Source organism: Ursus arctos, unplaced genomic scaffold, assembly GCF_023065955.2.
Source record: "Ursus arctos isolate Adak ecotype North America unplaced genomic scaffold, UrsArc2.0 scaffold_19, whole genome shotgun sequence".
Taxonomy (NCBI): domain Eukaryota; kingdom Metazoa; phylum Chordata; class Mammalia; order Carnivora; family Ursidae; genus Ursus; species Ursus arctos.
This window is the reverse complement of record NW_026622863.1, coordinates 27,651,903-27,664,480: the sequence shown is the minus strand read 5'-3', so window position 1 is coordinate 27,664,480 and position 12,578 is coordinate 27,651,903. Positions and strand designations below refer to the sequence as shown.

General features: G+C 55.8%; 1 protein-coding gene, 1 long non-coding RNA gene and 1 pseudogene across 3 annotated transcripts; 2 read left to right on the top strand and 1 right to left on the bottom strand.

Annotated features, from left to right (window-relative positions):
- LOC130544115 (dnaJ homolog subfamily C member 7-like) overlaps nt 1–2,318 on the top strand; it is a 20,367-nt pseudogene extending 18,049 nt beyond the window's left edge.
- On the top strand, nt 2,290–12,578 carry IL34 (interleukin 34). 2 transcript variants are annotated; one of them, XM_026495189.4, is made up of 6 exons: nt 2,290–2,397; nt 7,635–7,768; nt 8,541–8,618; nt 8,905–9,063; nt 11,139–11,274; nt 11,505–12,578. In XM_026495189.4, exons 1-6 carry the CDS (start codon nt 2,370–2,372, stop codon nt 11,675–11,677), a joined length of 708 nt encoding a protein of 235 aa, XP_026350974.1. In that variant the 5' UTR covers nt 2,290–2,369; the 3' UTR covers nt 11,678–12,578. The 2 variants fall into 2 exon arrangements, with proteins under 2 accessions (XP_026350974.1, XP_026350973.1); XM_026495188.4 differs by having other exon boundaries at nt 8,902–9,063.
- Nucleotides 8,149–11,144, bottom strand: LOC130544116 (uncharacterized). Its single transcript, XR_008960104.1, has 2 exons — nt 10,986–11,144; nt 8,149–9,850 (listed from the first exon to the last, which is right to left on the bottom strand). It is a non-coding gene; the product is annotated as an uncharacterized LOC130544116 (long non-coding RNA).

The following is a 12,578-nucleotide window of genomic DNA, read 5'->3' as shown; positions in this document are numbered from 1 at the left end:
CCAATTGAGTCATCCAGGTGCAAAAAATGAAGAGAATGAAACATTTGACCCTTAAAAAAAAAGTGAGGGGCATCTGGCTGGCTCAGTCCGAGGAGCACGTGACTCCTGATCTCAGGGTCATGAGTTCAAGCCCCATATGAGGTGTAGAGATTACTTAAAAATGAAATCTTTAAAAAATTTTTCAAAAATTAGGAAGAAAAAGGAATGAAATACTGATAGATGCCATGTCTTAGCCAGTGTGGGCTGCCATAATAAAATGCTACAGGTAGTCGCCTTCTTGTTGGGTGCTCACACGACCTCTTCTCTGGGGGGCATGCAGAGAGAGGGAGGAAGCTCTCCCTCTGGTGGCTCTTCTTCTAAAGTACGAATCCCATCATGAGGGCCTCACTGTTGTGACCTCCTCTAATCCTAATTACCGCCCAAAAATCCTATCTCCCATCACACTGGGGGCTAGGGCTTCAATATATGAATTTAGGGGGTTACATTCAGTTTGTCACCTGGTCTGAGATGCATGAACCCCGAAAACATTACGCTAAGTGAAAGAGGCCCATTGATATGAAACGTCCAGAAGAAACACATCCATAGAGATGGGAAGCAAATTCGTGGTTGCTTGCGGGGGGCTGGGTAGGGGGAGGAAATAGACACGACAAACGAATACAGTTTATTTTGGAGGTGATGAAAATGTTCTGGAATTAGATGGTGGGTGATGGTTGCACAACTTTGTGGATCTACTAAAAAAAAAAAAGAATCCCTCTGAATTATACACTTTAAAATGGCAAATTTTATGGCATGTGAATTGTATCTTAATATAAAAAAAAAAAAGACACATCAATCAATGGACCTTGTTAGGCTCTTGAGTCAAACAAAGCAACCTAAAAAAAAAAAAAAACAAAACCTTTTAAAAACTACCAGGAGAAATGGGACATGGATTCTGTATTAGATGATACAAGGAATTTTTGATTTGGGAATGTACAATAATAGTAACATGATTATATTTTTTAAAAATTGAGTATTCACGACTGAACTGTGTGGAACATTCCAGTGTCTACTTTCTGGCACACCTGTTCCCTGTGTAAGCTCCCTCACACCTGCTGTCAGCCATGGGGTAGACTGGGGGTGGCATGGGAGAGGACATTCTCAAGCTCCTCACCCTCCCCCATGAGAGATGGGTGGGGGAGAGAGAGAGAGAGAGAGCGAGCGAGCGAGCGCGTGCAAGAGAGGGGTGTCCTCTCTGGTGTGGGGAGGGCCACTGTCTGAGGCAGCCGGCTGTCAGGCCACTGGTCCGGCCTCATTTGCCGGGGAGGGGCCCCGTTTCCAGGCCTCTGGGAGCAGCCCAGTTTCCTCCGTGGCCCCCAGAGGCTCTAGCCCCTGTGTCTTCAGGTGACTCCCGCAGGCTGTCCTTTTCAGCTTTCACACATTCCCTCCATTCTGGAGGGACTCAAGGGCTAGAACCACACAGAAGGTGCCCAGGCCCAGGGCTCTACAGTGTGGTGTGAAGGTGACCGTGACCCTGTTTCTTACTCTTTTGGCTTCTCCGTCAGGGTCTGGGGGTCTGGGATGTGTGATGGGGTTCAGTACTGAGGGCCTTTCCAGGAGACTTATGCACGGGGAGGCTGCCAAGACAGCTGCTGCTTTATCCTCCTGGCAGCCTGAGTCATTCAGGTACTTTAACTGCATGCAGCGTCACCTCCTGCAGGAAGCTCTCTTGATTGAACCCCGTCAGCCATTCATTTATTCCCCAGTCCTGCCTTGGTTCAGGCCCAGGGCCGTCACCTGGTGTCCCCGTAACTCAGTCCGGGCCAGTGCTGCCCTTGGGATGTTCTGTAGTCATTTCTCGGGTGCAGCTGAGGAGCCGGCCTCCGGTCTTTCCCCGGGGTCCCCTGCCAGGCAGTGGGTGCAGTGCACACAGACTCTCGGTGCCTGTGGCTGATGGCTGAGTGGCAGCACTGCTCTTACATAATCCGTTTCTCTCCTCCTTTCTCCCTCCAGAGCCAGATTTCACATTGAGCAGCTGCAGACGGAGAAATCAGAGAAAGCACAACCCAGCCCCAGATTCCGAGGGGCCTGCTGGGGACTCTCCTGCTCGAGAGGGAAGACCCCGAGGCCGGAGTCTCAGGCCAGGTCCTGGCTGCCATGGGACTCGCAGCTGCTGTCCCCCGGCTGCCCTCCCCGCGGCCAGGCAGATAAGGGCAGGCACTGCCCCAGGAGCACCTGCTGCCCCCTGCCGGGCTGCTCCTCTGTGGCCAGCCCTTCCCCAGCTTTGGGCCACCTTTGCTGACCCGAGGCCATGTAGGCCCTACCTGGGCCTTTGTGGATAGACACACGGCTGGGGACACCGCCTCTGCTCTCTGGGGACACAGCGCACCACCATGCCCCGGGGAATCGCCTGGCTGCACTGTGAGTACTGGGGGGGTCCATGGAGACTGCCCCGGGAAGCCTTGGCCCAGAGCTGGGCTCTGCTGTAACCATGGCAACCGGGGCCATTCCTGCTGGTGAGAAGTTGAGATGCTTCCCAGCCTAAAAGCCTGGGGACTCCCATAGCTGCCCTCTGCCCTGCCTCTAGCCAACCCCAGCTCAGACCCGCATGGTGGGTGCAAGTCCTAGGCTGGGTGGGCATGGTCAGTGGGCGGTCAAGGGGTTGGGGCAAGGGGCAGCACCACCTTCTCAGGCTCACAGGTGCTGGGTGCACGGGGCGGTGGGCAGAGGCGACAGAGAGGATTTCTGGCTTCCCTGGGTGTGGCCAGTGGGGGGTGGGAGCTTGGGAAAGTGTCTGGGCCCCAAGACATGTGGAAGAAGTGCCGCTAGGTGCCGGAGAAGGCACCCTGTTCCCTCCCTCCATGATAGAACAAAATTAAGATGCAGAAAGAGAACAGTGTTGTTGGTAAAAAGAAAAATAAGTTGAAATGAGGACAGAATGCGTCTAGAAGCCTCTCAAGCCTGCTGGTGGGAGGCCAGACCAAGATCCCTTCAGACTCCAAGATTCAATTGAATTGACTCAGATTCAACACATTTTTCTAGTGCCTCCCACATGCCCACTGGAGAGTTAGTGCCATGGCAACAAGGCCTGGGCTAGCTGGCGCCCCTCTCCAATGCCTGGCACGGAGTTAGGCACTAGGAACTGTGTGCCTCACGGATGAGGTTTGGGGTTTGATCCTGCAAGGGATCGGGCCTGGCCCTTGTGGAGGGACACTGCAAAGGGTCAGGGCATTCAGAACAGACAGAAGGATGCAGACCCAGTGTTCTGGAAGCTTCCAGTTCAGGAGAAGCAAGAGGAGGAGCAGGGGTGAGGAGCCACTTGAAATGGTTTCGAAGGTGGACAGTGTTGACACAGGGAGATGTGGGAAGGTGAGGACAGTGTCCCAGGTAGAGGGAACAGCATGAGCAAAGGTTCAGCAGTGGGACCATGAGAGGCCAGGCTGGAAAGCCAGTTTGGGCTCAGATGGTGGCGGCCTTGAAAGCCAGTTCGTGAGACAGCAGGGAGCCCTGGAAGGGTCAAGATCCGGGGGTGGGGTTGTGACTGGGAGTTACCCTGCTTTCGGAAGATCAGTCTGTGGTACCTGCTGGCCCTGCTGTCGCAACCTCCTGGGCAGGAAGTGAGGAGGGTCTGTTCCGGAGATGGACATGGGAATGGAAGGCATGGTGGAGGCTGACTGCCGGCTTTGACGTGGATGGGCTGTGGGGGGGAGGCAGGGGGGGCTGCAGGTCAGGGGCTTGAAGCGGGGCTGCTGGGTGCTGGAGAAGGATGGGCTGCCGTAACAAATCACCATAAACTCGGTGACTTAAAACAGCAGACATTTATTCGGTCCCAGGTCTGGAGGCCAGAAGTCTAAAAGTAAGGTGTAGGCAGGGCCTCGCCTCCTCCGAAGCTCCAGGGGCGGCTCCTTTCTGCCTCTTGCTGCTTCTGCTGGCGCCTGGCAGTCCGTGGTTTGTGGTGGCATCGCCCCGGTCTGTGTCTGTCTCCGCCTGACACTCTCTGTGTGTCTCCGTGTCCTCTCTTCTTCTTAGGAGGACACCTGGTCACTGGATTAAGGGTGGGCCTTCATGTTATCTGCAAAGACCCCATTTCCAAAGAAGGTCACATCTGAAGATCTGGGTGAACAAGGATTTTCAGGGGGATGCTGTTCAACCCTCCACAGAGGTTCAGATTTGGTCACTGCGGTTGTGGGTGGTGGACAAGCCCCATTTGTCCCAGCAGAAGGGGCTGTCCCCAGGAGAGGCACAGCCCTTCCCCCTCCCAGCTGGGGACCCGGGAAAGGAGCTCCTTCCTTCCTTGTTCTTTCTTCAGCCTCTTCTGTCTTGGGGGGTGTCTTCCTTCCAGAGGGCGAGGGGGCAAGAGCAGCCCCCTTCCAGGGTAGGGGGTGCACTGGCCGTGGGGCTCTCTGAAGTGCAGAGCTGCTGTGAGGCTACGGCCGTGCCGGCCCTGCGGAGTCACTGGTTTGCTGGCCACTTTCTTGGGGTAGAGGCAGCAGAAAAGGAGCTTAAGTTTGGAGATGGTGGTCAGTCTGCAGATCTAAAGGAAGTCTGGGTCTGGGCGAAGGCAGGTTATTCACGGACAAGGTTTCTGGCAAAGCCCATGCATGTCAGGCCGGCACGTGGTGGCTTTCTATGACTCGTTCCCTGCCAGGAGCCCACAGTTGTCAGGACAGGGGTGAGGGCAGCGAGGGTAGGGCTTCAGGGGTTAAGTGGGCAGCCAGGGGTGACTGCTCCATGGGAAGGAAGGCCAAGTGTGGACAGAGATGCTGATTTTTAAAGACACGATGCAAATTCAGATTTTTAAAAAATTTTTTTATTTTTTTTGAGAGCGAGCGCACGAGAGCATGAATGGGGGAGGGGTGGGCAGAGGTAGAGGGAGAAGCACACTCTCCACTGGGCAGGAAGCCTGATGCGGGAACTTGCTAGAAATCAAATTCTCTGCGCCCACCCCAGACTTCCTGAATCAGATACTCTGGGCTTTAACCAGCTTTAAAGAAGATTGAGAGGCATGCTCCTAATTCCTTGTTCCAGATGAACCCCCCAAAGTGCTCAGTAAACAGACCATGTTGTGGCTCACTGCATTATGGACTCACATACCAGGGGCCCAGTTGTCCGGTCAAGATAATGAGTGAGGTGGACAGATGGTGCTAGAGACAGAGACTGTGGGGGCTGGTTCAGGCAGGGGAGGGCCTGGTGGGGGTTGGGGAAGGAGTCTTGGTGAGACCTTGAAAGAGGTCTGCCATGCAAGGGGATACCCAGGGTAGAGGCAAAGTATGAGCAAAAACTGCAAACCAGGAATGATCGAGATCTGCAGGGGTGCCAAGCTGAGGGGCTCACTGATTTAGAGACAAGATAGGAAGCAGGCAGAAACACTGGTTTGGTTTGTGTTTATCTGGTCTTTTGTCCAAATACCGGGGCAAGCACTTGGGAAAAGACAAGAGAGGAAACGCAAGATGGGTTGCAAATTTGCACCCTTGAGAAATATGGCGGGTGGCCTGCTGCGAGGGGAAGGGCTGGGGGCTACAGCGCTTCCTGGGCACAGGGCTTGAGGCCATTTAGGGTGTTCCTGGTGAGGGTCCAGCCAGAGCAAAGGCCCGGCGGCAGGGCTGGGAAGTTAGAGAGGTGGCCAGGAGCAGGCCCAGGCCAGTGAAGGGGTAAGAACAAAAGTTTCTCTACGTTCCAGGGCAGTGAGTGGAGAAAGTCAGGTCAGTAATTCCTACTCCTGACCAGGGGCAGGGCAAGGAGATGATGGCTTGCTGGGTTATTTTGAAAAGAAAAGGAAAGAAAAGAAAACAAATTATTGCTTTTGACTATGACGATAATATAGATGTTGATTATATTGATTGTAAAGTACAAACTATGTCCTACAATATAAAGAACATAAAAGTCTCCCACAGAGATTTGGAGCCTTTCCTTCCAGCACGCACACCGCGTTTCCCACGCACACGCAGATGTGGGGAATTCGCGGCGTGCTGTGTGCCCAGAGGAGGGGTGTTGAGTCATGCTTTTTACGACTTCACTAAGCATATCATGAGTATTTTTCTTACCATGTAAGCATACCATAAACATTCTTTGACAACGTGGTTTTGATTGGAGACGTTCGTTAATGAACATGGGAGCCCTTGACAGATTGCTACTCTTAGGAGAAAATACCACAACGGACTCTCTGTCCACAAATCTTTTGGTGATGGCTCTCGTTCTTATTTTCCTTCAGGCTTATCCCTAGAAATGAGTCGAATGGGTCAAAGGATGTGAAAAAATTTTTTAAAAAAATTGTGAGCGAGAGGTGGGGAGGGGCATAGAGAGAGGGAGTCCCAAGCAGACTCCCCAGTGAGCATGGAGCCTGATGTGGGGCTCGATCTCACAACCCTGAGATCAGGACCTGAGCTGAAACCAAGAGTCAGACGCTTAACCGCCTGAGTCACCCAGGAGCTCTGATAGGTCAAAGGATGTGAACATTTTTAAGGCTTAATGAGTCAAAGGGTGTGGACATTATTAAGTCCACTAATGATAAAAATTGCCAAATTGCTTTCCAGGGTAAGAGCACCTGCCTCACTACTTTGCCAGCACCAAGTATTATGAAAAACAGGGGCGCCTGGGTAGCGCAGTCGTTAAGCGTCTGCCTTCGGCTCAGGGCGTGATCCCGGCGTTATGGGATCGAGCCCCACATCAGGCTCCTCCGCTGGGAGCCTGCTTCTTCCTCTCCCACTCCTCCTGCTTGTGTTCCCTCTCTCGCTGGCTGTCTCTCTGTCAAATAAATAAATAAATAAATCTTAAAAAAAAAAAAAAGTATTATGAAAAACAAAAAACCACTTTCCATTTTGATAAGTGAAACTTGGCATCTGATTGTGTGTGTATCTATATATATCTCTTTACCTTTATTGGTGAATTTGATTTTTTTGGATACATCTTTGGCCCATCTATGTTTTCTTTCTGCTCTGATGAGTTTGACACTTGTTCATATTTTTTTTTGCAAATTCTCAGATATTTTTTGTGTGTTCAGTTACGGGAAACTCAGAAAAGCTGTTTTTGAGGTCACAGTGACCCCCAGTGGTGAAGGCTGGTCATGTTCGGAAGGCCGCTGCTCTTTTGCTGGCAGGGAGGAGAGAACAGCCTGAGATTGGCTGGCTTCCCCAGGATGAGCGCATTGGAAGGGCAGCCGTGTTGTGTGGGGCCGAGAGGGGTGCCAAGATCAGTTATGGCAGGGAGGAACGTGGCTCCGGTCACCCAAGAGTCATTTGTAGAGTTGGAGCGAGCATCCATATCTCCCGAATCCCCAGATGGAAATGCAGACCCAGGCTATGAGGACACTCCAGCCCTAAAGGGGGTGGGGGCTGAGGTTGCCCTGGAAAGGAGGTTGTATCTGCCCCATGGGACAGGAGTGGGGAGGAGACCGGATACCAGCATCAGGGTGTGACTGCTGGGGGCTCTGCAGACTGGGGGCAGGGGTGCACTGGCTGGACTGCTGGTGCTTGCCTGGCCTTGCTGTCTGAGCCTGGACCCCGGGGGCAAACATTCTTGGTGGGGGTAAGGCTTCCTTGGGGCTCTGCGCCCCCCCCCCATGGTGGGAAAAGGGGGCCACACGTGCACTGCTTGGCACCCCCAGGTAGCGTGGAAGTGATGTGGGGTGCTCATGTGTTTCTGTTGGGTGCGGTCCACAGATCTCGGGATCCTCCTTGGCATGGCCTTGGGGAACGAGGGTTTGGAGATGTGGCCCTTGACCCAGGCTGAGGAGTGCGCCGTCACCGGCTTTCTGCGGGACAAGCTGCAGTACAGGAACCGCCTTCAGTACATGGCAAGTGTGTCGGCACTGGCTGAGGCCCCTGCCCAAGCTCCCGGGCTCCCAGGGTGTAGGACCTTCGGGCCCCTGCCTTGGGTCCACGTCAGCCCCGAGCCGCCCATGGCCCCTCTCTCCCCCTTTCTGCACCGCACACGCCAAGGCACGTGGTCCACACGGTCCCCTCTCTGGCCAGCCATCCCCGGGCCCTCCACCCCTGCTGCTTGATCCTTCCTCCCCATGGCGCTCACCCTGTGACTCATGAGGGGTTCCAGGAGGCCTCAGGGGAGCCCCAGGCCCTTATTGCTAGCAGGGCAGATAAGGACCTAGAAACTGGAATGCATACCTCTTTGTGGAGGGTAGAGAAGCCATGGACCACTGTGACTCCGGAAGTCTTGTGTGGTGTTTTGACAGCTTTACTGAGATGTGATTCACATGGTCTAGTATTCACCTGTGCAAGCAGCACCGTGATGAGAGTAATCTCACTTAAGGTCGTTTGCCTCACCTCCAAAGAATGTACTACTCTTGGGGGTAGTAGGCTCCTCAACCACTTCTTGGCCTGAAATTTCTGCCATCATAGAAACTCCGTGTTTTGTTTCAGCCTTCCCTGTGTCCCAGAGGAAAGAGGGCTGCCATTATCCTGGTGGGGAGCCGAGTGCATATTCTCTCTGGAAGGCCACCTCTGCCATCCAAGGCCCTCTCCTCCTACACCAGATTGTCTGGGAGCTGGGAGAACCTGTCTGAGCCATTTCTGACTCTCACCTCATGGTTTGTTCTTGTACTTCCCCAGAAACACTACTTCCCCATCAACTACAGGGTCAGCGTGCCTTATGAGGGGGTGCTCAGAATGGCCAACATCACCAGGCTGGTGAGAATCCCCTCCTGGGTGGGAGACCCTGCCTCCTGGGACACCCCGTGGGCCCAGCCTGAGAGGCACATTGGTCTTGGCAAGTCCTGCTGCCGGGGGCCTTTCTCAGCTCCATGAGCAAGTCTGCGCTCGGGTTAGGCCCAAGGTTGCTCCCTGTCCACCGTGGATGCCCGTGCTCTGCTCTCGTTGTGGGGACACGTTGGGTGGGGGGTGGTCAGAGCCGTGGCGGGAAGGGCCCGAGGCCCGTGTCTGCCGGCTTCCAGGATCTCTCCTGTCCCCACAGCAGAGGGCCCGCGTCAGCCAGCAGGAGCTGCGGTATCTGTGGGTCTGGGTGAGCCTCAGCGCTACAGAGTCCGTGCAGGAAGTGCTGCTCGAGGGCCACCCGTCCTGGAAGTACCTGAAGGAGGTCCACACGCTGCTGCTGGACGTGCAGCAGAGCCTCAGGGTGAGCTGTGCCGAGGTGCGGGAGGCAGCGTGTGCGCATGCGTGTGGTGGCCAAGGACGGTTGAGGGGGGATGAGAGACAGGCATGGCCAGTGCCGTGCTGGGGGCAGGAGATGCCCCGGGCTCTGTCTCTCTGGCTCTGGGATCCCGGGCAAGTCTATGATCTCTCTGGCCTTGTTTCTGGAGGTTCCTTTTGGAGGAGAGCGGAGGAAGCATGAATAGGTGGAGGGATGAACACAGGAAGTTTTTAGGGTAGTGAAGCGCTTCTGTAGGAGACGGAATGGTGGATACGTGACACCCCGCGTTTGTCCAAGTCCGTAGCATGTACAGCACAAAGTCAACTATGGACTTCAAGTAATAATAAAGTTCCTGATAACTGCCTGCCCGGCAGGGTTGATCCGAGGCCTCAGGGATGCATCCTCTAGAAAGCCTGCAGCGTAAGGTCACAGGCTCAGTGTGAGCTCATGCAGGCCACGGGGGTGCTGCGGGACCTCTCCCCACACCCCCATTTTGCCCTACTCCCCGATTCTAGCCATCGTCAGGAGCCTGCCCGGGGAGCCCCACCTGCTGCCCAGCTGGAGCTGGGAGCTGCGGGGGACACCAGGGTTTAGGAGCCCGTGGCTGCTGGGAGTTCTGGGGAGGCTCTGGTTTGGGCGGAGGCTCAGAGGCCCCGTGGTCTCCTTGGTGGTTCTTTTGTGCCGGTGGGGAGTGTGAGTTGGAGCTGACCTGAAGCGACAGTTTTGCATCCTTAGTTTTCCTTGAGCGCGCCCGACTCTGAGCTCTTGGGAGCTGCGGAGAAGGTCATGGGTGGGCTGAGGCCTGCCTCCCTGCCTCCCCACCCCCCAGCTTGTTCAGATTTAACTAGCTCTAAGTCTCTCTTCTTTCTCATGGAGTTGATGGTCTGTGCCCCGCTCCAATTATGCCCAGCGTCTGGTGGGCAGTGGGTTCTCCCCACCAGGGAGTTGGCCATGGGGGCAGGCCCCTTCTCCCTCCTGCCACTCTTGCTTCGCTTTCCAAGCCTCTGTGGACTGGCTTTTTTGGGTTGCCGTGACACAGGACCGCTAACTGGTGGCGTAATACAGAAATCCTTGTGCCATAGGCCTGGAGCCAGAAACCCTGCACTCGGGGTATCAGCAAGGCCACACTCTCTACCAAGGTTCTAGGGGGGAGGGACCCTTCCTGCCTCTTCCCCACTTCCTGCCCCTACTGTTGTTGGCTTGTGGCCACGTCACTCCAACCCTCTGCCCTCACATGGCCTTTCCCTCTAGCACCCCCTCTGAGAAGGACGCTAGTCCTTGGATTTAGGGCCCACACTACATTCAAATTGATCTCATCTGGAGATCCTTAATTACACCTGCAAATATCCTGTTTCCAAATAGGGTCATGTTCATAGGTCCCAGCGTTGGACACAGTTTTTTTAGATGGGGGATTTGGCGGGGACGCAATTCAACCCAGTACAGTACCTTTCGGTAGGTCTTTTCCTGGCTCAGGCCCCACATTTCCTTTCTATGCCATGTCTCTACCCCCTCTGGCCCCCTGCTCCCCACACCGTGTCCCCCGTCGTTAAGTACTGCGGAGAGAAGCACCCTGAGCTTGGAGCTGGACACTGGCCCGGCCCCGTGTGCCGGGCATCCAGGTGTCCTCATGACCATCATGAGGGTCCTCTGTCTTGCTCCCTGCAGACAGTGCGGGTCTTTGACTCCTGAAGGACAGCCTTCTGGGTCTGGACTCCTTGTGTGCTGGTGGCTGGGCCTGGGCTAGAACAGCAAGGTTGCCCCCTACTTCCCCCTATTCCGGCCTGCTACCTGCAATAATTTTTCCAAAGATGGAAAAAGAGGAGCCTCTGTGTTGGGCTTGGGTGAGGGGCGTCGCGGGGGACCCTCCCAGGTACCCTGGTAGCTGCAGGAAGGGGGAGAGAAATTACCCATAGGCCTCCTGGTCACAGTCAGTCCCCTTCTTTCAGGGTTTGTGCAGCTCCAAGCAGGGCAGTCTCCAGGGTTCTCTTGGGCTGCAACCCTGCTCTTCACTGGGGTTGGGGGGCTGGTACCCGTGGTCCTGACGGTCTCCTCCCTTCTAGGATGTGGAGGTCGGCCCTAAGGTGGACGCGATAGTGTCACTCCTGAGTGCCCCGAGGCTAAGCCTGAAGCTGGTGCGACCCAAAGCCCTTCTGGACAACTGCTTCCGGGTCATGGAACTGCTGTACTGTTCTTGCTGTAAGTAACAAGTGGATGGGGCTGGGGGCAGGACCCCGGGCTTCAGAGATCAGGTCACTGAGCAGACCCACGACCCTCCTGGGCCTGCCCTCCACTCCCCAGGGCTATAGGGCATTTCTGAAGCCAAGATGGGCCCCGGGTACAGGGACGAGAACAATGTGGCTTGGTCTGGGAACGAGGGGGGGCTGTTGACCACTCCTGCAGTTTTTTTTCCTCCCTGTTCCCTGCAGGTAAACAAAGTTCCGTCCTAAATTGGCAGGACTGTGAGGTGCCGAGCCCTCAGCCCCACAGCGCAGAGCCCTCATCACAGTGCCTGGCTGCCCAGCTCTACCCTCGGTCCCAGAAGCCCCCTATCTCCCTGCCCCGCTCTCCAGGATTCAAGACCAGACCCCTGGCTCCTTGAAGCTGCCGAGGGCGCAGGCAGCGGCCTGTGTGGGGCAGCGGGAGGTACTCCTGCAATTCGGTGGAGCCCGAGACTTGTCTGGGTGGTGGTGCCCCCGCCCCTCCTTCTTGGGAGAGGAACAGCCAGGAGAGAGTTTTTCCTTTGAGGGGATTCTGGCCTGAGAAGGGCTCAGCTTCCCACATTCTATACCTCACCTGGTCTCACCTGGAGCAGTGGGGGTCTGGGGGCACCTGAAGGTAGACCGTGTTCTCTTCCCTTTCCTGCACCACCCGGGCTGCCTCCCTTGCCTGGAGGCGGTGCTGAGCGTCTCCCGTGGCCTGCAAGGCGAGAACTGTGCCGGCTGGGGGGCTGGGGAAGCATGGGGCGAGGGCAGAGCCCCACACCCCACGTCTTGCCACAGTGGATGCTCTTCCAGCTCCTATTTTCTATTAAACACTTGCTTGGTTTGGTTTGGTTTGCATCTGCGAAGGTGAACCCCAGAGGGCTGCGAGCCCCTCCGCTGCCTCCCTGTGGAGGTCCCAGCTGGCTAAGGGCAGGCAGCACGCAGGAAAGGGGCGGGCTGGTCCGGGCCTGGGTCTCAAGATTTGCCTTTGCCAGGTGGCCCGGAAATGGTAAGGGAGGGCCTGAGTGTCTTCCAGACCTGCCCTAGCCTCTGAGGCCTCAGCGAGACCGAGAGGCTGGTCCTCCTCAGTGCCCCCGATGCCCTCCCTGGCTCCATCGGGCTGGGACAGAGCGGAGGTGTTCAGAGGCTTAGGTCCTGGCCCAAGACCTGGCCACTCCTGCCCCTGCAACACGAACCCCGGGCTCCCGGGGCGCCCCTGCCCCAGGCTGGACTGGGGACAGGACCGGCCAGAAGCCAGGCGGAGGCAGGGCTGTTAATTACAGTACGACTTTATTAATA